The 24,949-nt window shown below is 40.2% G+C and overlaps 1 protein-coding gene across 4 annotated transcripts in view; it reads right to left on the bottom strand.

The window, feature by feature from the left end:
- Positions 1 to 24,949, bottom strand: part of Nell2 (neural EGFL like 2) — a 318,903-nt gene that overhangs the window by 19,163 nt on the left and 274,791 nt on the right. For all 4 annotated transcript variants that reach the window (XM_013018840.1, XM_013018838.1, XM_013018839.1 and 1 more), the window contains one exon: positions 2,990 to 3,130. In XM_013018840.1, the coding sequence (XP_012874294.1) occupies positions 2,990 to 3,130 (141 nt within the window). The remainder of the gene's footprint in view (positions 1 to 2,989; positions 3,131 to 24,949) is intronic.

The raw sequence follows: 24,949 nt of genomic DNA, 5'->3' as shown, positions 1-24,949 counted from the left end.
GAATCATGCAAAATCAGGAGAGATGGAATTCCAGGGAAAGGGCACAGCTCATGCAAAGTAATCAATATGATGAATGTAAGAAATGGCAAGAAAGCCAGGGATGCATATTGAGCTGGTTCTTATAAACCATGGTCTGGGGGCTGGGCTTTATTCTGAGAAATGGGCAAAATTCCAGGAGTTTGAATAGAGAAGTCACAGGTTATGGGGCAGTTTGAAAAGGTTTATTCTGAATATTACAGGAAAAAGCTTACAGGAAGGACAGGAGGGGAAGATGAACAAAATGGAGGCTGCTACATTTCTATCGGGCTGGGAAACCATGTGTCTGCCAAAGGCTGTCTGGATATTTGCAACATCACTTTCCCGCCATCTGAAATTATCAATACAGGGGTGTGTGTTCCATCATGCAACACACATATTTTGTGGGCTTTTAAAAGCCAACAAGCTGTACATTCCCTATCTGAAGACTTAGATCAGGGGTACCACCAGCGGTGGTAAGTGGCTCTGGGGATTGGGTTGGGAATATATGAGCTGACGTGGCGGATGTGAAGCCACCACAAGCTGAGAACTTCTACGAGATTCCGTCTCCTCAGAGAAAGCTGGACTTGGTGCCATGCACCTGCAATCCCAGTGAGAAGGGGAGGCTTATAGTAAGTGGATCAGGTGCAATGCTGGCAAGAAGAGCTAGAGCTGACGCTAAAAATAACCAGGGAAAAACAGGGCGGCGGCAAGCAAGCAAACTCAAGGCACTGGGTTCAAACTCTCTCTTTCTCTTTCTATCCCTCCTTTCCTCCCTCGCTCCCTTTCTCCCTAACTCCTCCCTACTTCTATTCCACCACCACTGCTTCTACTTCTCCTTCTTCTTCTTTTTTCTTTCCTTCCTACTAGTACTCTTCCTTTTCCTCTTCTTCCTCCCCCTTTCCCCCCTCTCTCTTCCTCTTCCCCCTCTTCCTTTCTCTTCCTCTCTCCCCTCCCCATTTCCCTCTCTCTCCAAGGCAGTGCTGGCCTTAAGTTTTGATCCTCTGATCTCACCCTCCTCTGTAGCTCAAATGACAGAAGCATTCCATGGCACACAGCTGTGGACTGATAAAAGGTCATTAGTCCTGAGTCTTGAACTCTGGGCCTGGGCACTGTCCCTGAGCTTTTATGCTCAAGACTAATACTCTGCTACTTGAGCCACAGCACTATTTATGACTTTTTTGGGTAGTTAATTGGAGATAAGAATCTCATGGACTTTCCAGCCCAGGCTGGCTTTAAACCTCAATCATCAGGTCTCAGCCTCCTGAGTAGCTAGGATTACAGGTGTGAGCTACCAGTGCCCAGCTCTAGAGCTTTGTATAGCTTAGGCTGGCCTGAGACCACAATCTTCCTCTTCTCAAGTAACTAGGATTCTGGTTGTGAGCCATTGGCACCAGCCTTCTTTCTGGGCATGATTATTTTTTAAGCCAGTCTTCTGGGAGAGTGTGAGGGAAGGGGTGACATTGTCTAAAAAGAAACGTACTCTTTACCTAACTTAAGTAACTGTAGTCCCTCTGTACATCATCTTTATAACAACAACATAAAAACATTTTAAGTCACTCTTTTTTAGATGATAGCCAATCACTCTACCATGTCCTTGACCTTTCTGGTTATATTTTGTTTTAAAACAGCATCTCACTGTCTTTGACGTGGGATGGCATCACATTTGTGACCTGAGGACCTCCACTTCAGGAGTACCTGCAATTGCAGGTGCATGCTGCCCTGCTGAAAGATTAAATGCTACACTGTGGCACACAAGAAAAGTAGTTTGTCAGCAGAGGGACTGCAATCTGTGGTGGCTGGTACTCTCTACAGGCAAATATTTCCTGGGGAACATTCACAACTGCAAGGTGCAACCTTCAGACAACAGTCATTATCACCACAGTGATTATTAGCAAATGTCAGGTTTGACACCCAGAGTCGGGCAACGGCATTCCCATGTTTATGTGGAAATCGAGATGAGCCTCTGCTTGACGTCCGGATCTCCTTCTGCTGCTCTTGGCAAAGCGAGCTGGGAACCCTGGCATCCAGCACCCATGTCTGCTTTGCTTTGCTTTCTGTGACAAACCTTTGAGGCCCAAGGATAAATGACATCTAACATTTAGGTATCCGGTCCCTTTATGCCAGATTCTCTGATGATTTCATCAACTGTATCATCTTAACCTCCACCATCCTCTCAAGCTGTTGCTCTATGCAGGTTTAAATGCAAATGAGGAAAACAGTGGAGGCCTCGAGTTTTGCTTTTGTTTTCCTTTCCCGGAGCCAAGAATTTGATGGCAAGCACAGGGTAGGCATTGCCCCTGATGCTGATCCACTAGGATCTGCTTGCTCTGTCTGGCTTCTAAAAAAAAAAAATCACCCCTCTTAAAGAGCATGTAGAAAACTAGAGGGTATCAACTCCCTGAAAAAAAATTCAAGATCAATGGTCAGTTACTGTATAGAATATGACTGAATATTCCACACCAGCAGGATTAAAAAAGAGTTCTTGGAAGCAGAGAGCATATTTTATGTATCCAATTGATTACCATTCACTAAATATCTCTTACTTTGCCAGGAAAGCAGTATGCTAGCAATAGCACAAAATAAGACAGATTGCTGTGAGCTGTAGCCATGTCTACCCCTCCCCCGGCACCCCCACCCCCACCTCTTCCCCTCTGTTCTGCTTTCTTTCTCTATTTTTTTCCTAGCTGCTTTTGGGTTCAATTTTTGCAGGTTTCCATTTCCAAAAGTCGTTGTGATAATCTGGGGTTTTCCATTCTGAAGCATCTTCCAGGAGTTGTCTCTATTCACAAAGGACAGGCTTAATGACACAAACTTAGACTAAAATAAATTACCATCATAAGCAAGCAGAAGCTAGGTAGTAACTTTTTATCCAATCGCTAGTAAGCAAATGCATAGCAACAGACAGGAATGTCTTATGTATGACCTCCGTGAGCGCTGTTAACATCATACTGGGTATTGTCCTTGCACTGACCTTCACAGGATTCTCCACCTGGGGAAAACATCCCGTTGTCGTGGTAGCCGTCTCTGCACTCGCAGTGGTACCATCCAGGCAGGTTTATGCAGTTAGCACGGCTGTCACACTGGACAAAGCCATCCGAGCATTCATCAATGTCTGTTTGACAAAGAAAGCAGAAATGAGATTTGTTTTAATATCTGTCTGTCCATTTTTCTACTCTTTTGTGTGTGCTGGTTCTGGAGCTTGAACTCAGGACCTGGGCATTGTCCCTGGCCTTGTTTGCTCAAGGCTAGCACTCTACTATTTGAACCACAGCCCCACTTGTAGCTTTTTTGGTAATTTATTGGAGATAAGAGTCTCCTGTGCATTCTTACCCAGAGTGGCTTTAAAGCAGGATCTTCAGATCTCAGTCTCGTGAGTAGCTAGGATTATAGTTATGAGGTGCTGGCACCTGGCTCATCATATCATTTTAACAGTATTTCTGAACTATGAATGTATTTTCCTCTATGGTTCCTTTGACTAAGAGGCATCTGCCAGTAATTCCTACTGACAAAATAATTTGCCAAATCAGCGAATCACTGACTCCTGACTCCCAGCTCTGGAGATCGCTTGTATTTCCTGAGGTCTCTTAGGCTCTGCGGAACAGCCTTTGCATATTCTGGGGCATCCCTAACTGACCAATCTCCAGTTATAAGTGAGTTCAGAGCCTTGTTCTCCTTTCATCTTTGTGTGGTCTTCTCTCCCAACCCAAGTGATGCAGAAAATTGATCGTGTCATTTCTTAAATGCGTGCACAAAAGGAAAACAGGTGGAAGGATTGGGTTGGAAGGAGGCCATGAAGGAGTATTTAGAGTCTCTCATTTTAGAAAAAAAATGGTCCTGAGGACAGGTCATTCAGAAGTAACTAAATAGTAAAGAACTCTCTCCTCTGAAGCAAGCATTCACATGTATAATTGGCTGTCAGTTAAGTCTTTTTTCTGCCTTAATTGAAAGGTTACCTTGCATTTCAGCTGTTACTTTTCAGTTTTACTTGCTTGTTTACTTGAGGGTTTTTTTCCTTTTCTTTTTGGTGCCAGTCCTGGGGCTTGAACTCAGAGTCTGGGCACTGTCTTTGAGGTTTTTATTTTAGTCAGTCATTTTTCCTCCTAAAGGCTAGCCCTCTACCACTTGAGCCACAGTTCCACTTCTGGCTTTTTGGTGGTTAACTGGAGATAAGACTATCACAGTCTCTCCTACCCAGACTGGCTTCTAACTTTGATCCTCAGCCTCCTGAGTAGCTAGAATTGCAGGGTAAGCCACTAGTGCCCAGTCTTCATTCATTATTTTAGCATTCAATAATTATTGGATATCTGTTAAATGTAAGTCCATCTGGGTGGCAGAGATTTTTAAAAAGATGCACTTCTGTATTCACTAGATTTATCATCTATTTCAACTGTTCCTTGTTTGGGGAAATCAAATTTATAAAAATTTTAATTTACTATCATATTGAACAATGTTTTCCAACATGGGATACACTTTATTTCACAATTGCTTCTTTTTTTCTCCCAGACCCAAAGTCGACAGTGTGCCTTTCCACACAGTTTACCTAAGGTCTGAGGACAGATGATCTGAGATGATCATAGCTTTGAACAGTTTTAGAGATGATCAATTCGAAAACTGTAACAACTATAAATCTATCCTTCCTCCTCACTTCTACACATCTCTTTCTACTGTACTGTGTAATAAGGTAGAGTGGTGTTTGAAGGTATTTCACACACAGATCCTTGCCTGAATTGACATGTTGGTGGATAGAGGATAATCACTGGAGAATCCTGAAGTACCATCTTGTTTCATTATTCTCCTGTCCTGCTCATTTTAATCTGTTTACACAAACTTTTTTGTTTAGGTTAGAGTAGGTAAAAGAGGAAAGCGTGCTTGAGTTTCCAAAGTTGTACTTCATACCAGAAGACTCTAATTAAAGCCAAAGATCAAATAAATAAGCAGCCCTTTCTATCATCTATTTGATATCATACAGGTATTTAGATACTTGGGAAATATTTAATAAAGGAGTATAGTCTCACCTATGTAATAGTAATGTATCCATGAATAATAAAAATATGAAATTCTTCAAAATATCTATTCCTAAAATGAATAACAGTCGATGTTTAACCCTCTTCCATATAATCTGACCCACACTTTATGGATTGAGTATATTCTTTCTATACATGACTGAAGACATTAGCACAAGTTATAATATATAAATACACACATGTTCACTTCAACTGTGGACACGTTTGCCTTACACATTTTGTCATGAAAGAAAATAGTGAAAGAAAATCAGATAATTTGTTTCTTGAGTTCTTTCTTGAGGTAAGTTAAAACCTGATTTTATAAGATACAATTGAATTAGATACATAGCAAAAAAAGCAAAACTAAGGGACAAAAATATTATTGTTTTATTTCTTGTAAGAACTATCATGTTGGAACAAATTATTATTCAAACTGAATAAAGATATCTAAAAATGTAACTCTAGGTTGCATAAGCTTATAAGACATAGTCCTGCCCAGCAGACTTTAATTTTGTTCTATGCTGTAGATGCAGTAAATAGAAAAGTCAAACTAAGTGTTATACAAAAAAAAAAAACTACAAGCCAAGCGCCGGTGGCTCACACCTGTAATCCTAGCTACTCAGGAGGCTGAGATCTGAGGATTTCGGTTCAAAGCCAATGTGGGCAAGAGAAGCCCATGAAACTCTTATCTCCAATAAACCACCAGAAAACCAGAAGTGGTGCTGTGGCTCAAGTGCTAGAGCGCTGGCCTTGAGCTGAAGAGCTGAGGGACAGTGCCCAGGCCCACAGTTCAAGACCCAACACCAACGGGAAAAAAATTACTATTTCATTATACATTCAGTCTTAGAAAGGAACTTGTTCCTTAACTCCTTAGGAACACTTAAAACTTCCTCAGTATCTACACTTAGAACAATCAGCTAGTAATGATAATAAAATAGTGTCCCAAAGCACAGAGAAAATCTAAAACCTTTTCAGCCACTGTTCATGAGTAACAGTCATACTCTAGGGATCCAAATCAATTATAGATTTGCTAATAGCACAGATTTTGAACTAGTCATTTAAAAAAAGCAAAAAAATAAAAGCCTGAGAAAGATAATTTGATTTTTTTTTTAAGCTGGAAGTAGAGCTGTGACTTAAGTGGTAGAGTGCTAGCCTTGAGACAAAAGCTCAAATATAGTGCCCAGGCCCTGAGTTCAAGCTCAAGGACAAAAATATAACAAAACAGGGGCTGGGAAGGTGGCTAAGTGGTAGAGCGCTTGCCTTGCATGCATGAGGCCCTGGGTTCAATTCCTCAGTGCCACATAAGCAAAAAGAAAAAAGCTGGAAGTGGTGCTGTGGCTCAAGTGGTAGAGCGCTAGCCTTGAGCTGAAGAGCTGAGGGACAGTGCCCAGACCCAGAGTTCAGGCCCCACGACCGGACCCCCCAAAAAATATATAACAAAACAAAAAGCTAATGATTTGTTCTCTTTGGTGGCACAAGGCAGGACTCTCTAAAATGTGATAGATCGCTGTCTTTAGGTGGCTTTTGCCATCAGCATTAAAGAGTCATTTTACTAAAAAACTTAAATGTAGACATAGAACGAGCCACTTGGTTAACAGATGCTCTCTCATAATGTAGTAAGAGTTATTTCTAATCTAACGATACCACTAAGAATAATATAAATGTGCAATTATTTAGATCTTTTCCTAAAATGGACCCCAGTCAGTCTTTAATTCTCTTCCTTATAAAGTATGAGAAAATTGATCGTTAGCTACTCATATTATGTACATTAAAAAAGAAAAGAAATCCAATTCATTTTTAGATAAACACACTATTTTTAGAGGCAAAGCCATTGTTTTTCACACTTTATTTATTGTTAATAAAAATGTGACATCATTTCTCGTGAAGAAAATGAACTTGTTCTATTTATACCACCATGCCATGCACTGCTATTAATATTAAATTATATTGATAAACAGCAGGCAATTAGAGATCCTCAAAACAATTAATCAATGCTTGATTACTCACATGTGGGCTATTTGCTTTCTAGATTATCTCCAGTATTTTTTTTAATCACAAGGTCATTTCCCTCTGTCATTTGTGGTGTTTCTGGGAGTCTATTTTCAACATTTTATGTGGGAATCATCAAGGAACATAAACTTATCTGAGAATCGAATTAGCTTTAAGAGCTTTGCCTGATCTGGATATAAAATCCTGCCTAAAATTTCACTTAAGACTGATTTTCTCATATAAGTTGTTTGAAAATACAATATGACAGCATAATGCTAATAAATGTTAGAAACTGTAAAATCTTCTACTGAAGTTGTGAGATAATGAATGTGGTGAATACTGTTTACATTATAGTTCATAATTAGGAAGTTTAGGACTGTCAGTAGAAGGGTGGGTGAATTAGTGATAATAGTCTAGGTGAAAACGGAGCCAGGTAAATGGAGGGGATAGGTGGGGTTGGGTGAGATAGGAGAGAAGGATGAAAGGTGACACACTGATCAAGATACATTGTACTTGGGCTGGGAAGGTGGCTCAGTGGTAGAGCGCTTGCCTTGCATGCCTGAGGCCCTGGGTTCGATTCCCCAGCACCACATAAGCAAAAAGAAAAAAAATCCGGAAGTGGCGCTGTGGCTCAAGTGGTAGAGCGCTAACCTTGAACTGAAGAGCTAAAGGACAGCGCCCAGGCCCAGAGTTCAGGCCCCAGGACCGGACTCCCCCCCCAAAAAAATACATTGTACTTACAAAGTAACATGTTGGGTTGAAACACCTTTGTACAACTAAAGATAAATGACAGAAAGATTCAAAGATAAATATGCGTGGATACAACTACTTCGTCATGGCTTAGTCATCACCACAATCTCATTAAGTATTTTTATTCTTGGGCTGTAGACAAGGAAATAGTCACAGCAAAGTCCTATAGTAGATCAGGTCTCCAAAGTTCATACCCAGACCCCACATACAAAAATGTCTCAGAGGGGCTGGGAAGGTGGCTCAGTGGTAGAGCGCTTGCCTTGCATGCATGAGGTTCTGGGTTCGATTCCCCAGCACCACATAAGCAAAAAGAAAAAAGCCGGAAGTGGTGCTGTGCTAGCCTTGAGCTGAAGAGCTGAGGGACAGTGTCCAGGTCCAGAGTTCAGGCCCCACTACTGGACCGCACCCCCCCCAAAAAAGTCTCAGAAATGAATGAGACAAAGACACACATTTAAATATCTAAGTGAAAATTCCCATATTAGAGAGAAAAAAATAACTAATTTAAGTCTATTTCAGAAAGAAAGAGGTCACCTATATAAAGATAAGAAGCAGTCTAATATCTTCTCATTTCTTACTTGTACAACTATAAAATTGAAGGTTCTCATCATGATAGTTCACCATAGATAGTGAAGCAAAGATCCAAACCCACCGTTTTATGTTAGCATAGCTGTCAAATTCCTATGCATACAAATAGAGACATTTTAAATGGCTACTCCATGTCCCAAGCACTAACTTAAATTTTACTGATCATGTATTCAAAAGTAAAATAAAGTATAAATATATAATATAAAGTAAAATAATAAGTCAAGATAAAGACCTAGGGATGGGCACTGGTGGCTCACACCTGTACTCCTAGCTGCTCAGGAGGCTGAGAGCTGAGGATTGTGGTTAGAAGTCAGCCTTGGTAGAGAAGTCCATCAGACTCATCTCCAACTGACCACCAGAAAACTGGAAGTAGTGCTATGACTCAAAGTGGTAGAGCACTAGCCTTAAGCAAAAAAGTCCAGGGACAGTGCCCAGGCCCTGTTTAAGCCTCACCACTGAAATTAAAAAAAAATGAGTAAAGACCTATTAATAGGTCAACATTCTCCTTTTGGAAATGGAATTATATAGCCCATCTTTTCAAAATTGTATTTTGCTTTGACTAGATATATTTATTTGTTATTTGTTATTAATTTGTTATTAATTGAAGGTATTAGGTAAAAGGCAACTGTAGAAGATATTTTCAATATATTCTCTGATAAGAATTAAATGTCCAATATACATAAGAAAGTCAATTTATTATTTTTTTGGGGGGGGGGTCCGGTCGTAGGCCCTGAACTCTGGGCCTGGGCGCTGTCCCTCAGCTCTTCAGCTCAAGGCTAGCACTCTACCACTTAAGCCACAGTGCCACTTCTGGCTTTTTTTTTTCTGCTTATGTGGTGCTGAGGAATCAAACCTAGGGCCTCATGTATGCAAGGCAAGTGCTCTACCACTGAGCCACCTTCCCAGCCCAAGAAAGTCAATTTAATAGCAAGAAAACAACCCAAATAAGGTGAAAGGTGTAAACAATTTGTCAAGAGGACATAACAACTGCCAAGAAGTAGATGTGTAAGTGTTTCCTGTTAGTAATCATCTGAGAATTTCAAACCAAAACTACAGTGAGATACCACCTCACTCCTGTTAGAATGATAATCAAAGGACAAACAGCTGAGCACTTGTGGCTCATTCCTATAATCCTAGCTACTCAGGAGGCATCTGAGATCTTAGAATCAAAGTTTGAAGCCAGCCCTGCTTTAAAAAAAAAGACAAATGATAATAAGTGTTGGAGGAGGTAAATAAAAGGCAACTTTAAACATCTCTGGTAGGAATGTAAATTACCACTGCCATTATACAAAACATTATACAGATTCCTCAAAAAAAAAAAAAGAAAAAGAAAAAGAAACAACTATGCTCCAGCAACCTTCCAACTGGGAACATATCCTAAAGAATACAGAATCAAAGTGGGTATCTGCACTCCCATATTTATTACAAAACTACTCACAATAGTTAAATTGTGGGGTAAGCCTATGTGTCCATCAGTAGACAGATGTATAAAGAAAATAGGGCAGGGGGCTGGGAAGGTGGCTCAGTGGTAGAGCGCTTGCCTTGCATGCATGAGGCCCTGGGTTCGATTCCTCAGCACCACATAAGCAAAAAGAAAAAAGCCAGAAGTAGTGCTGTGGCTCAAGTGGTAGAGCGCTAGCCTTGAGCTGAAGAGCTGAGGGACAGCGCCCAGGCCCAGAGTTCAGGCCCCACGACCGGACCCCAAAAAGTAAATAAATAAATAAATAAAAGAAAATAGGGCATGCATACACATAGGAAAAACCATTCAGCCATGGAAAAGAATGAAGGCCTGTCCTCTGTAACTACAGTACATGGATTAACCTGGAAAGTAAATTTACACAGCAGCTTTGCATGTCTGAATTTTGATTATGACTCATCAAAGGAGGCCAGCCATAATGTCTTTCTCTCCAGCCTCAGAGCTGTGCACAGAGTTTCCCATTTTGGATTTTGGATTTTTAGACTGAGGCACAATCTCAACTCTATTTATAATTTAAAAGGCTGTTTAATAGAAATAGATCACAGAACAAAGGTTCCCAGAGGCTAGGAGAGCAAGGGTCTTAAAGGGTTTTAAAGAGATTGGATAATGTATACAAAACCACAGTTAAAGAAGAGGAAAAATCTCAAGGGATGCATTGTGCAATAATATAAAGACTCTTGATGATGGGAATGTATTTTGTTCTTGAAAGATGCTAAGGCATTGGACAAAAATGATCAGCTGTGATGTAAGATATAACTTGATCATCTAGATGGAGCCATTTAAAATGTATGTGTAACACAGCAATATTTATTGTGTATATAATAAATACATGGAAGCTTATCTGTAAACTAGAAACCAATAAATTTACAGAGAAAAAGAAAACACAGTCCAGGGAGTCACGCTGAACAAAGCATGGGAGAAAAGGGTAGAGACTTAATTCATCCCTCCACAGACCACTGAACACCTGGGGCCACTGGAAGCTGAGAGGCGGAAGGCAGTTGATTCCTTGAGCCTCAGGGAAGCATAGCTCTGCTGCCTTTAATTCTGGACGTTTGGCCTCCAGAACTGTGAGATAATGAACTCTGAGTTTTCTTCAGCTACTCACTTGAGGTACATTGCTACAGCAAAAAAAAATATTATACTATCTTATTTACATTCGCATCTCAGATCTCTCCTCTAGTCTAGACCTGTACATTCATACATGCATTCAATTTTTCCTCAAGATTTCCACTTGATACGGAATTTCTCCCTTTGAAGTCTTTCCTGTCTCAGAAAAGACCATCTCATTACTCAGGTCTACAAGACTAAGATGAATTCTTCATTTCTCTTTTTCATACTCCTTATTATAATCCAGCAAGAATTCTTATTGGGGAGGTCTTCCAACTATATCCAGCATCTAATAATTAGTTCCAATCACACTGGTGACTATCATTCCAGCTCAGGTCACTATCATCTTTCATCTGAGCAAATATAGCATCCTAATTAATCTTCTTGGTTCCATTTCTTTTTCTTGAAGTGCCATATGAGTCAGATTGATGATCCTTTTAAATATATGATTGATAGTGTCATAACGCTGCCCAGATTCTATTTCTCATTCATGGAGAAATATAGGATGGACCTACCTTGAATAATAAATCTGCAAGAGATAACATTGGTAACAACTCTAATTCTAAGGCTGTGGACTACATTTCCCAGAAGACCTTTCTCCATGCATGGCTTTGTGTTAGAATTGAACAATGGGGGAAAACTCCCAAGATTTGCCACTGAAGTAAGGTATAATTCATTATATGTGGGAAATCATAGTGGTTATTGTCAAGGGCTCCTAGGAGTTCTGGCCTCTCAGTTCAATATGTAAGTGTAAAGTGAATTATGAATACTTCGAAAGTTCTTTGGTTGCAGCTTCCAACACTTTCTGTCTGCTAACACTTCCTACATCCAGGAAAGATACAATTGGTAGATGACACTTTTTATTTCCCATGTTATGGCCTGAAAAAGAAATGTTCTGCTAAGGCTCATGTACTGAAGACCTACTCCCAGATGGTGGCGCTATTGAGAGAAAGTTCACAGCTAAATGGGCCATTAGGAGGGGAATCTTGGAGGAAGTAGGTCCTGGGGGTGTGACTGAGTATCAGCCATGGAAGCTCTCTGTTCTCTGCTTCCTAGTCGCTAGTTCCTCTGCTCCCACTGCTTCATGACAAACCTAACGCAATGGAGCCAGATGACCATGATGAGCTCTGCAACCTGAGGCCAACAGAAATCCTTCCTCCCTCAAGTTGTTTTCTCTGGTATTTTGTAAGAGTGAGGAAAGGCTGGCTAATACAGGGTCTATCATCCTAATTGAATACAGACTTATCCAAAAGAGACCACACACTACAAGATGTTAGTCCACTGTCAACTGCCTGAATAGTGAATGTGTCTCAAAGAGTAAAAGAAAAAGGATCATCAATTAGAAACTTTAAAAACAACAAACTATGTTGGGGCTATGAAATATTATAAGTATTAGCTGTCTCTCTAGAATACTGTTTGCTGTTTATATTGATCCAAGCATTATGGGTTATTTTTTGTGTGTGAATAGGGGTTCTAAGGCATAAACTCAGGGTTTGGGAGCTATCCTAAAGCTGCTTCTGTTTTCCTTCCTTCTTTCCTTCCTTCCTTCCTTCCTTCCTTCCTTCCTTCCTTCCTTCCTTCCTTCCTTCCTTCCTTCCTCCCTCCCTCTCTCTCTCTTTCTTTTTTTATTTTTTAGCTCAAGGCTAGCACTTTACAACTTCAGTCACAGCTCCACTTCTGTCATTTTATGATGATAAAAGAGTCTTCCCAAAGCTGGCTTGGAGCCATGATCATCAGGTATCAGCCTCCTGAGTAGCTCACCCATGGCCTGAGCCATGGGTGTCTGGCTATGGATGTGCAAATGTTAGATGTGATGGATAGTGAAAACACAAAATATTTCATTATAGTTACTGAATGCAACTTAATCAACCTCGATGATGAGAAAAGACAGAAGTGGAGAGATGAATGTGACAGAAATTGGGAGTAGGCAGAAGATATAAGATGACAGATGTAATTCAGAAGCAGAAACAGGTGGGTGTCAGTGGCTCCCACCTGTAATTTTAGGTGCTCAGAAGGCTGAGATCTGAGGATTGTGGTTCAAACCCATCTCAGGCAGAAAATTGCAGGAGACTTATCTCCAATTAACCATCAAAAAGCTATGACCCAAGTGGCAGAGTGCCAGACTTGAATGAAAAGGTAAAGAACAGTATCCATGCTCTGAATTCAAGCCCCAGGACCAGCACAAATAAAATACATACATACATACATACAGATGAATAAATGAATAAATAAGCAGAATGAATTTTTTTTGGGGTCTGGTCATGGGGCCTGAACTCTGGGCCTGGGCGCTGTCCCTCAGCTCTTCAGCTCAATCAAGGCTAGTGCTCTACCACTTGAGCCACAGCGCCACTTCCGGCTTTTTTCATTTTGCTTATGTGGTGCTGAGGAATCGAACCCAGGGCCTCAGGCATGATCTTCCCAGTCCTGAATATTTTTATCTTACATAGCTGGGAATAAAAAACCAAAAATTGTAGTTGATAAAATGAAAAACAAAGCAGAAATATACATATATTGTCAAAAGCTTAAATTAAGCTAATAATAGAGGAACTGAAACTGAGGTGTCACAATGGAATGAAAAAAGAATGGAAAGGTGCTGGCAAAAAGGACATAAACAACCATCCATCAGAGCTAGTAGGCCTAGGATAATGTTTAAAATAGGCTAATTAACTAAAGCATAGTATAAACATATTACAGAGAATTAGAAGTGCTTCCTCTCAGGAGCTCCTCTACTGGGATTTCATAAGGGAATTAGCCAGAATGCCCCACGGCATCCGGAGTTAAGTCATGAATTAACTTCTTTCCTGTGTATCTGGGTAGGGTGCTGGCTATATGCTATCTTTAGGAGATAAGAAAATAATCTCAAGGGTCATGTTCTGGTTTTGAGTTGAGATGAAGAAATCCTTTTAAAAAAAGGGTTACAACCAGGGAAATAGGAAGTAAATCGGAGACTATTGCCTTTGATTCCAGGTTCTTTAACCATATGTTTGTTGTCTTTAAATTATATAAAATACTTTTAGAGCTTCATTGGAATACGATGAGATAGTGATTCATTCCATAGTGACATCCATTCGACGTCACTGATTGGATGAAAGTACTCAGCAGAGGAAGGAGGGTGGAAAAGGATGAGGAAGTATAGAAGAAAAGGATAGCATATATGGGAAGATCACACAGAACCAGGTGACTTGAGAGGGGGTGGGGCTGGGAGACATGGAGAATGCTGGGTGGGGTGACAATTCTGATCAAGGTGAATTGTACCCATAAACTGACATGTGAGTTGAAACCTTTTTGTACAGCCACTTAAAGACACAAAAGAAGAATCACTGGAGAAGGAAGTGTCAGAGAAGGAAGAGCTGTCAACGATGCTAAATATATACTTGCCTTGGTATCAATTTATGAATGAATACTTCAGGTTTAACATGGAATTTTAAACTCGCTCTGATAGATGAGCAAGAAGTTGAGGAAAACATTTAATGAAAGAGAATTCTAGAAACTCTCTTTAAAGCCTCGCAAAAATCGTTGTATTTTCTATACTTTTTACAACATACCCCATGTGTAGACTGAATAGTTTTCTTCATTTCACAAATATGTATCTCATATCTACATATAAAAGTATCCGATGGACACTGTAACTATATTTCACAATTTATAGCTTTGTTAGAAATATATGGCATGGGCTGGGAAGGTGGCTCAGTGGTAGAGTGCTTGCCTTGCATGCATGAGGCCCTGGGTTCGATTCCTCAGCACCACATAAGCAGAAAAAAAAGCCAGAAGTGGCGCTGTGGCTCAAGTGGTAGAGTGCTAACCTTGAGCTGAAGAGCTGAGGGACAGCGCCCAGGCCCAGAGTTCAGGCCCCACAACCGGACCCAAAAAAAAGAAAGTAGGTATCATGAAGCCAAGAGACAAGAAAAGATGTGAATTGAGAAAGGAGATGTCACCTTATATCTGAAACTCTAATCACTAAAACATGGGTGAGGAGACATTTTCAGCCCCATTCTACAAATGTTGGAAGCTTACTTAAAATACTTATTCATTTGTCTCATTGTGATCAAGAGCTGCTTTTAAAAGAGGCTTTTAACATACTCAGTGATGTGATAGTTAGGGCCCCTACAATAACAATAAGACCGGCCTTAATCAGGGTCAAAAACAGAAAAGGCTTAACTCCTCTGCTTCTCAGAGCTACTTTCTAATAGACAGGATTAGAGTCTCTACTTGATCTACTTCAAGATTAGGAACAGAAATAAGCTGATTTTTCCCCCCTCTATCTAGTAGGAATGAGAGGGCTAGAGTGTACTGTGTAATAAGAGACTGTAAAGTTTCTAATTATTAATATAGAACTGCAAAGAGGCTTGTGCATTTCATGTGTTCATTTACTGGGTTATTCAGAAAAACAAGCTTTGAATGGCATGCTGGGAATGGTAAGATGACAGCCCAAATAGTTATTCTGTATTTATTTGCAAACTAACTGACAAACCTGTATCAGGAGAAATACTGCTTTGAGTGGAACGGGTTCAGGAATATCAATAAACAAAGAAATGCAACACTACACTTTCCATATATCTGAATAAGAAGTTGTCGACAAGAGCTTTGAGTGAGACCTAACCATGAAATGTACTGATGAATGGCTTCTATTGGCTTTGATCAGTGTCATATGCCTGACAGACTGCCTACTTTCAGACCATTTTATTATAGCAACCACTTCAATCTCTGCTAAGACACCCATTAACTTGATACAGGTTTTTCAGCAAGTAAGGAAACATCACATCTCTCCCACATAGATAATTGAAGAGAAAAAAAATCACCAAAAAGAAAGCAGTGGAACAAACCAGTAACTCCTTCCAATTATAATTAAGTGAAACAGTCTATGGGTTTCTTAAAGACAGACTTGTTCTCTCATGGTGCTCTAAACTTCTTCACTACACACACACTTGATGGCACCTGTCTGATCCTGTCAATATCAGGCCATTTAATCAAACGTTTTCCAGACTAATTATATTTTTGTGTTCAGTTTAACAACCTATTTCCTCATGATCAATTAGATCAGCCGTACAATCCCATTTCATCTCTAAGGCAACCCCAAATGTTAGATCAAAGGGTTTCTTCAATCTTACAGTGTTTGATCTCAGAAATGCAAACTAATTCTGTACTTGGGTAATATCTTGAAAGAAAAAAAATTTCTTCTTTCACATCTTTGTGATTGTATGATATAATGAAAGGAATAGGAGAGGGAAGGTAACAGGTGGTAGTTTGGATGTTGACGGCTAGGCATTTTACCTATTCTTTTCATCTAGTTTTCATATATCGTCTTTTACACACACACACACACACACACACACACACACACACACACACACACACACCATGTCTTTCCCCTCATTTTAGGTTTATATAGTGGAAGAAAAAAAAATGGAGGGACCCAAAGGAAAAACAGCTTCTACCTAAACAGAGCTGCCAGGAGCTTCTTGTTTTCATGTGACAGAACAAGTGTTTGTCAGGAATTTCCCCAGCTACTGCTTAGAGGACTGGTAAGAAACTTGTGTTTCTAGAGCTTCAGAGCATTAGTCAATAGTAGGGATATTTTGAAGTCTGATTGTGTGTGTGTGTGTGTGTGTGTAAGTGACAGAGAGAGTCAGAGACAGAGAGGCAGACAGAGACAGACAAAGAGAGACAGAGACAGAGAGACAGAGAAAACCAGGGCTTGAACTCAGGGCCTCACATTCTTGCTTTCTTGCTTATGGCTAACAGTCTACCACTTGAGCCATGTCTCCAGTTACGGCTTTTTGCTGGTCAATTGAAGATGGAATCTTACAGATTGTTCTCCTGAGCTGGCTTTGAACCTCAATTCTCCAGGTCTCAGCTTCCTACGAGTAGCTAGGTTTACAGATATGAGCCAAACTGTTCAACTTGGAAGTCTAGTTTTATCTCTATTTCCTTAAGTATGAAGCTGTTAAGGCATAGGAAGGGATCTAAATGTACATAGTGGGGTAGTAATTAAAATAAATTATGACATAATGTATAAAATGGAATGCTGTGTACTTAAAATGTTGTTTTTGAAAATTCTTAATGCCATGGAAAAATGCTTGTGATAACTAGCATGCAAGAGAGAAGAATTCTTATTATGAATAGATATTATTCCAGTATGGAAATAAGAATTTTATGCATGAATAAGATTAACAGTTTTCTCCAATCAGTAATATTACGGATGATTATATCTTATTTCGTACATTTTTTCTTCATGTTATAAATTTTCTAAAATTAAATATACATTGCCTCTATCATTTTAAAGCATTTCCACAAAAGGCATTAGACTTCATGAGTGGAATCAGAACGAATCGGTGAAGTTGTTCACATGTCGCCCTTACATACATTAATACCTCAGGAGATAGCCAAGGTCATCGTGTCTCATCTCCCACGGTATCTGTCTTACACAGCCTGTGCTCCAAGATCTGAACAGACTCTCTGTTCCCTGCACTCAAGTGCTCCTGCTTTCTGAAATACATCTTTCCTGCAGTTTTACCCCACAACACCATAGTTTTTGAGGCTTTTCACAAGTCTAACTTCCCCAGGATGCCGTCCCAAGTTCTCCCGCTGTACTCACTTGTATGTGCTGATTGCCCTTTTGTCTTATGAAAACCAGCCTGATTCCTGTGCTACTCAATATTGAGACCCTCAGCTATGGGGGCACAGAAGGCTTCGATATGTATGTCTTGAATTCTGAAGGATTTGTCCCCAGTGAACAAAATCGAGTCGTGAGTGGGATCCATGAGGATTCATCTGTGGAATACTCAATGCAATTGCAATAAGATATTTTAAAGATAAGAAATATTATGAGTATACTAGGTGTCTTTTTCGTAAATAGCCTTTCTTTGTTTATAGTGATGCAAGCATTATGGATTTTTGAATATTAGATGCAATGCATGGTGAAAGCATGAAGTATTTCACTGTGGTTAGAACTTTACAGTCAACCTGATGATGTAAGAAGACAGAGATGATTGTGACAGAAGTTGGGAGAAGACATGGGAGAAGACATGGAATGGGAAGTAGAATTAAGAAGCAGAACCGTCCAGACACTGGTAGCTCACACCTATAATCCTAGCTATTTGAGGCTGAGATGTGAGGACTGTGGTTCAAAGCCAGCATGGGTGGAAAAGTTCATGACACACTTACCTCCAATCAACAAGCAAAAATCTGGCAGTAGAGGTGTGTCTCAAGTGGTAGTGCCTAGCCTTGAATGAGAAAGCTAAAGTAATCCGTTCCTGAATTCAAGGCCCAGTAGTAGTATAACAACAAGAAAGAAAGAAGGGAGGGAGGGAGGGAGGGACAGAGGGAGGGAGGGAGGAAGGAAGGAAGGAAGGAAGGAAGGAAGGAAGGAAGGAAGGAAGGAAGGAAGGAAGGAAGGAAGGAAGGAAGGAAGGCAGGCAGGCAGGCAGGCAGCCACACATGCAGGGAGGGAACGAGCAGAGGGAGAATAATCATCAAAGAGAAAAATATCAGAAATGTAGGCATAGATTAGGCTAGTTGTACTTGTACACACACACACACACACACACACATATAGTGGGGGGTTAGTGGCTCACAGACCTTGCCACGTGCTGATTAATACTAGTTCTACTATTTTTGCTTAACTGATACTTTACATTTTACTAACAATGAACTGTTTTGAAAATTAAATATGGCACTTCAAAGACAAATCATAAATATTAAATTGTTCTACCATCTAATTGCGAATTTTAAAAAATCTGAAAATAGCTACAGTGCACAGCTATAAAATTAAGCACTCTATACTTCTCACTTCCTAGGAAAGATGACTGAGAGAGAATATTCGCATAGATTCTGGCGTCCCCTTACACCATGGAGATGCCTCAGGTCTAGCTTTCCACCATGGTGTCTGTCTCCTGTCTGTGCCTAAAGTGAAATCTAGGCAGAAAAAAAACAAACGATGTCTACCTCTCTGGCTATACTATATATGTCATACTCACATACTCAATTTCTTGTTATGTTGAAGAAAATGGCATCAAAGTATTGCTAATAAGGTACTAAATTCCTGGAAAGTACACTTACTGCACATTCACTGTGGCCGTGATGGCTAACAGAATTTTTTTTCCTTCTTTGTGGGACAATGCTAAACTATTTATGTTTCAGATGGTAGAATACAAGTATCTGGGACTTTCTGGAAGCTTCTTCAACCCTCATTCTTCCCCTTCTGGGAGCCGCAGGCAGTTAACTTCATAGAAGGGGAAGTGTTGCTGAAAGTTAAGGATTTGAGCCTTACACTTTTCACAAATCAAAAACAACTACCCCAGACAGCTACCTTAAACAAACAAAAAAATTCCACTTCTGCTGGGTCCAGATGGCTCATGGCTTTAATCCTAGCTACTCAGGAGGTCGAGATCTGAGATCTAAGCAAAAGCTTTGAATACTCACAATAGAAAGTTCATCTTCCAATTCAACCTATAAGAATCACACTGAGAAAATAAAATTATTCTGGACACACCAGCTGGAAGGAACCAGGGAAATATATATCAATCATCCCTAGGTATATTTTGAGAGATGTTTGTCTCAGGAAAAAAAAAACAAAAAAAAACCCTTCTCTTCTTGGTCAGAATCACATTACCAAGACTTACATATTATTATTATTATTGTTGTTGATGATGGCTGTGGGGCTTGAACTCAGGGCCTGAGCACTGTCCCTCAGGTCTTCAGCTCAAGGTGAGCATTCTATCACTTGAGCCACAGTGCCATTTCTAGTTTTCTGGTAGTTAATTGGAGATAACAGTCTCATGGATTTTCCTGCCCCAGCTGGCCTTGAACCGTGATCCTCAGATCTCAGCCTCCTAAGTAGCTAGGACTACAGGTGTGAGCCATTGGTGTCTGGCTTAGATAATATTCTTTTTTTTTTTTTTTGTCGGTCACGGGGCTTGAACTCTGGGCTTGGGCGCTGTCCCTCAGCTCTTTGGCTCAAGGCGAGCGCTCTACCGCTTGAGCCACAGCGCCACTTCCAAGATAATATTCTTATATAATCTGACAGATGGCTAGGATACAAAGTTATATAATTTTGGGGGAATGCCGGTAGTAGGCCTTGAACCTAGGGACTTGGTGTTGTACCTTAGCCTTTTGCTCAAGACTGACATTCTACACTTAAAACCACAGCTCCGTTTCCAAATTTTGGTGGTTAATTGGAGCTAAGAGTTTCATGGACTTTCCTACCCAGGATCTCAGAGTTCAGCCTCCTGAGTAGTTAGGATGTGAGCCACTGGCATTCAAGGACAAAATTATACAGTTTTCAAAAATCATCTTTAGATCATTTAGTTACTTGCTACTTAATCTAGGTGATTTGATTCCTACATGCAATATGGTGACATTTCATATATAATTACTGAATTTTTTCCTAAAGATTAACATTGCCAATAAAGGTTAGCTGGTGCCGGGTGTGGTCACATCCAACTGTGATCCTTGGTAAGGTGAGGGCAGGAGGAAGCAGAGGCAGGAAAGTGGTGTGTTTAGGGCCATCCTCAGCTAAAGGCCAGCTCGGGCTTCACAGTGAGATCCTAGCTCCAAAAAAAAAACCAAGTCTGGGATGCAGCTCAATGGGAGAGCATTTTGCTTAACACAAGTGAGGATCTGTGTTCAATCCCAAGCAACTGAAAGACAGCAAAGTTAATTGGTCACTGGACTACTTTTACATGCCCCTCCATTCTTTACTATGATGAAACGAATGAATGATTCCCCATTCTAAGTCTATCATTTTTAAAGATGATCTTAAAATTAAAAGTCTTATAGTCATCACCTAGAAAGGCTTTTAGGCCTTAAAAGTACTAAAAGCTTCCACATATTTTTCTCAAATTATTTTTTTTCTAACTAGCCCAAACATTCTCTCCACTCAGATTAAGCATACTTCTTGAATTTCAGAGAAAACTTCAATTATAGGTTCCTGGCAATAAAGATAACTATTCTGAAATCATATGTGTCAGTTTCTTTTTTTCCTGCTAGAGGTAAAAAGACTTGTAACAATATTACTATTCCTACCAGATTTCTTTATATTATATAGAATTCTCCACAAAGAAGGTCTTTGCAAAATGATTTTTGGTACTTGATGTTAAAGCTATGTGATAGCTAGTGAGATCTATAGAAAGCCCATGGACTGGGAGAAGATCTTCACTAGCCATACAACAGACAAGGGCCTTATATCTAAAATATATTTAGAACTCAAAAAATTAAATCCCCAACAACAAATCCTCAAAGAAACAACCGCCCCATTAATAAGTGGGCTAAAGACTTAAAGAGAGACTTCTCTGAAAAAGAAATGAGTGGCCAATAGACACATGAGGAAATGCTCAACTTCTCTAGCCATAAAAGAAATGCAACTCAAAACAACATTGAGATTCCACATCACCCCAATTAGAATGACTATAATCAAGAAATTTAATAACAACAGATGCTGGAGGGGATGTGGACAGAAGGGAACCCTACTGCATTGTTGGTGGGAATGTAAACTTGTTCAACCACTCTGGAAAGAAGTATGCAGGTTCCTTAAAAGACTACACATAAGCCGGGCACCAGTGGCTCACGCCTGTAATCCTAGCTACTCAGGAGGCTGAGATCTGAGGATCTCGGTTCAGAGCCACCTGGGCAGGAAAATCCGTGAGACTGTTACCTCCAATTAACCACCAGAAAACTGGAAGTGGCATTGTGGCTCAAGTGGTAGAGCGCTCGCCTTGAGCAATCCCACTTCTGGGCATTTACCCAAATGATCACAAACAAGGACATACTAAAGCTACCAGCACAATGATGTTTATCTCAGCATTATTCACCATAGCTAAGATATGAAACCAACCCAGATGCCCCTCAGTGGATGAATGGATCAAGAAAATGTGACACACACACACACACACACACAATGGAATTCTGTGCCTCCATCAGAAAGAATGACACCGTCCAGTTGTTAGGAAATGGAAAGACTTGGAAAAAATCATATTAAGTGAAGTAAGCCAGGCTCAAAGAAACATAGGTCCCATGGTTTCCCTCATTTGCAATAATTAGTATATACATCTAGGATAATTTTACCAGATGAGCAGAAAAGCTCAAAAACTCTGTACATATGACTATATAAGGTGATGCTAAGTGAAATGAACCCCAAGATATGGACACAAGAGGTCTTTCTTTGTTGTTGTAGTTTTTAATGTACTACGTGATTTTTTTGTTTCCTTTATATGTTGTTCCCCCTATGGTATATCGACCCCCTGGTGTCACTGTACTTGATTTTGGAACCCCGCATCTTGTATATACATTTGTCTAATCTGGGGAGGGGAAAGGGAATAACGAAATGCTGAAACAAGGACACAGGATGACCCATTGCAACAATGCCCACAAGACAGTACCTTGGAAATGAACTTTACAGCTTTGGTGGGGGGGGGAAGAGTAAGGACGGTGGGGGAGGAAGGGATAACGGGAGAACAAGGGCGGGGGTAACAAGAAATGGACTCATTGCCTTACTCGTGCGACTGTAACCCCTCTGTACAGCATCTTCACAATAAAATGAAATTTAAAAAAATTTAAAAAGCTATGTGAAAACATGAAAAAATGAAAATGCAGTTACTGTGTTTACATTCTGAGGCAACCATCCTCAAATCCCATATTAATAACATTCTTTCTCCCTTCCCCCTCTCTCAGTGTCTTCAAGTTATTGCTGTGACTTTCAAGTTTTATTCTGCCATAGGCCAAGAATCCCCATTGTACCATAAAATATAACCTATTATTTGGGATTCTCCTCTCTGAGATTTTATTTAATCAGTTCCCATTATCTATTTTATTTATCTCCCCCATTTCAATTGGGCCGTGGAGAATTGGCTAAAGGTGAACATTTCCTATAAATGAGTTTCTTCACCTCTATCTCCCAGGTTGATTCATGATATAACATAACCCCTTGACCTCTGAGAAGGCAGCTATCTAACACAATAACCCTGCTGATTTTAGATTGTTATTTAACCTCACAACCACAGCCAGGAAACCTTATTAAATATACCTCCAAATTTCTACCTCAGGAAATATATAAAATTCATCTCCGTCTTCTGAAAATCTGAAGCATTAAAACAATGACCTTTTTCAACTGTGCATATTACATTAGATTTAAAAATTCAAATACATCAGGAGGCATACATTGTGATTTCTTATAAATAAGCAGCCAAGTTTTAAAAGTAAAGAATATGACTATCAAGGACAAACAATGCAGACATGGAGAGTAGAGCTGAAGTGATGCAAACTAAAGAGCCATTTTCCTTACATACGCTATTTTACACAGACAGCAGACACACAACACATACACACACACAAAAATGCACACACACACAGCTATTTTCTTCTGGAATGAAACACTGGGCATCTTGTTTAATTTATATATGCAAGTTCTACTCAAAACATTTTATGAATTAACCAGCTCTAATGTGACACAGCACTCACAAAACAGGATGTCCCTCAGATTGCAAATAGAATAGACAAAGATCATAGTGGGTATAAATCACATGCAAAGTAGGAAAGCAATGCAGTGCAGCCTGTATGAGTCTATTGAAATAAAATTCTAAGAATTTTGTACTAACACCGTTGCTATAGCATGCTGTTCAGAATGAGGAGCTGGAGGAAGGTACATCACCAGTAATAATAATAACACTAACCAAACTTAGCAGGTAGGTCTTGGGAAAACTCTCCTCAGAGTTTTTAACCTTGAAAGCCAAGGTTAAATGGGGCCAGTGGTAGCTAAGGCAGACTGATTGGGGTCAGGTAGAAGGGTGATGGACAACCTATTTAGAACTTGGTAAATCTAGTTTTGAAAAGTAGTTTTGTGAGGACTAGAAGGCCAGCACCAGCCTATTATTAATCTCTTTGCCCTCCAAACACTCATCATACTGGCTCATCCTGTTCTCCTGGGCCTGATTTATTTGCCTTCGAGCTTCTTTTGTGTGTGTCTGACCATCTCCAACTCCCTCAACCTCATGGTCTTAGAGTGGGGAACATTTCTCACAAACCACTGATCCATCACATGATTGACAACCAAAACTGAGCAAAAGGGCTGGGCATGGTAGCATGTGCCTGTCACCCTAACAATGTGGAGAAGCACAGATGAGGGGATCACTGTCCAGGCTGGCCCAAGCTAAAGCAAGACTATCTTTAAAAGAGCCATCATAGAAAGGGCTGATGGAGCTGCTCAAGTGGTAGAGAGCCTGCATATGTTCGCATCCGAGTACAACCAACAAAACAAAACAAATACAACAACCAGTTAAATAGACGTATACAACCAACGTCAGTGAGCTTTCCTGAGGCTCATTAGCCCTGTTAGCTAGATGCCAGTGCCATCCATTTCAAAGACGGCTGCAAAAAGAATCTCTTGCTTACTCTACCTAAGTGAAAAATAGACCTCAGAATTACAGGATTGAATTACAACCAAATCTAAGCCTTGATAAGACTGAGCCTCACTTTATTCAGAGTTGTAGAGACCAGGGTAGCAGGAGACCAAGAAATGTGAATGCCATCACCCAATCGGAAGGTTTGTTGGGCTTGCCTGCTGTGTGATCCCACATAAGGGAGATGTTTAAGCAGACCGCCATCTAAGCAGGAGACAAATCCTACAGCAAATCTGCCCAGGGGTGGGAAACATAATATTTATCTTTCAACATGTACTTTGCTTGTTATGCCAGTGGGGGACTGATTAAAGGATGTCTGGCTACCAGACACAGGGGAGCTGAGGAGACTTAGCTGTTAAGGCTCTCGGCTTTAGGCGTACACATATCCAAAGGGCTTTCTGTCTCCAGGTCCGATCTGTTGAGCACAGCAGTGGAGGGAGCATCAATCTGGGTTATTGATAAGTTACCAAAATAAGCCCTTGAGTTTCTTGTATCTCTTTAATACACAAGAAGGGGGGAGGGGTGCAATCTCTGTGGATACTTCCCCAGCATAGCTATCCATGAGACAAGAGAAAAGAAGGCTTGATTTAGGGCTTTTCCAGCTATTTCAACTGAACAAATATTACTTC

The sequence above is a fragment of the Dipodomys ordii genome, unplaced genomic scaffold, assembly GCF_000151885.1.
Source record: "Dipodomys ordii isolate 6190 unplaced genomic scaffold, Dord_2.0 Scaffold42, whole genome shotgun sequence".
NCBI classification, from domain to species: domain Eukaryota; kingdom Metazoa; phylum Chordata; class Mammalia; order Rodentia; family Heteromyidae; genus Dipodomys; species Dipodomys ordii.
Note: the sequence above shows the minus strand (reverse complement) of the source record. Positions and strands in the feature narration are given on the sequence as shown.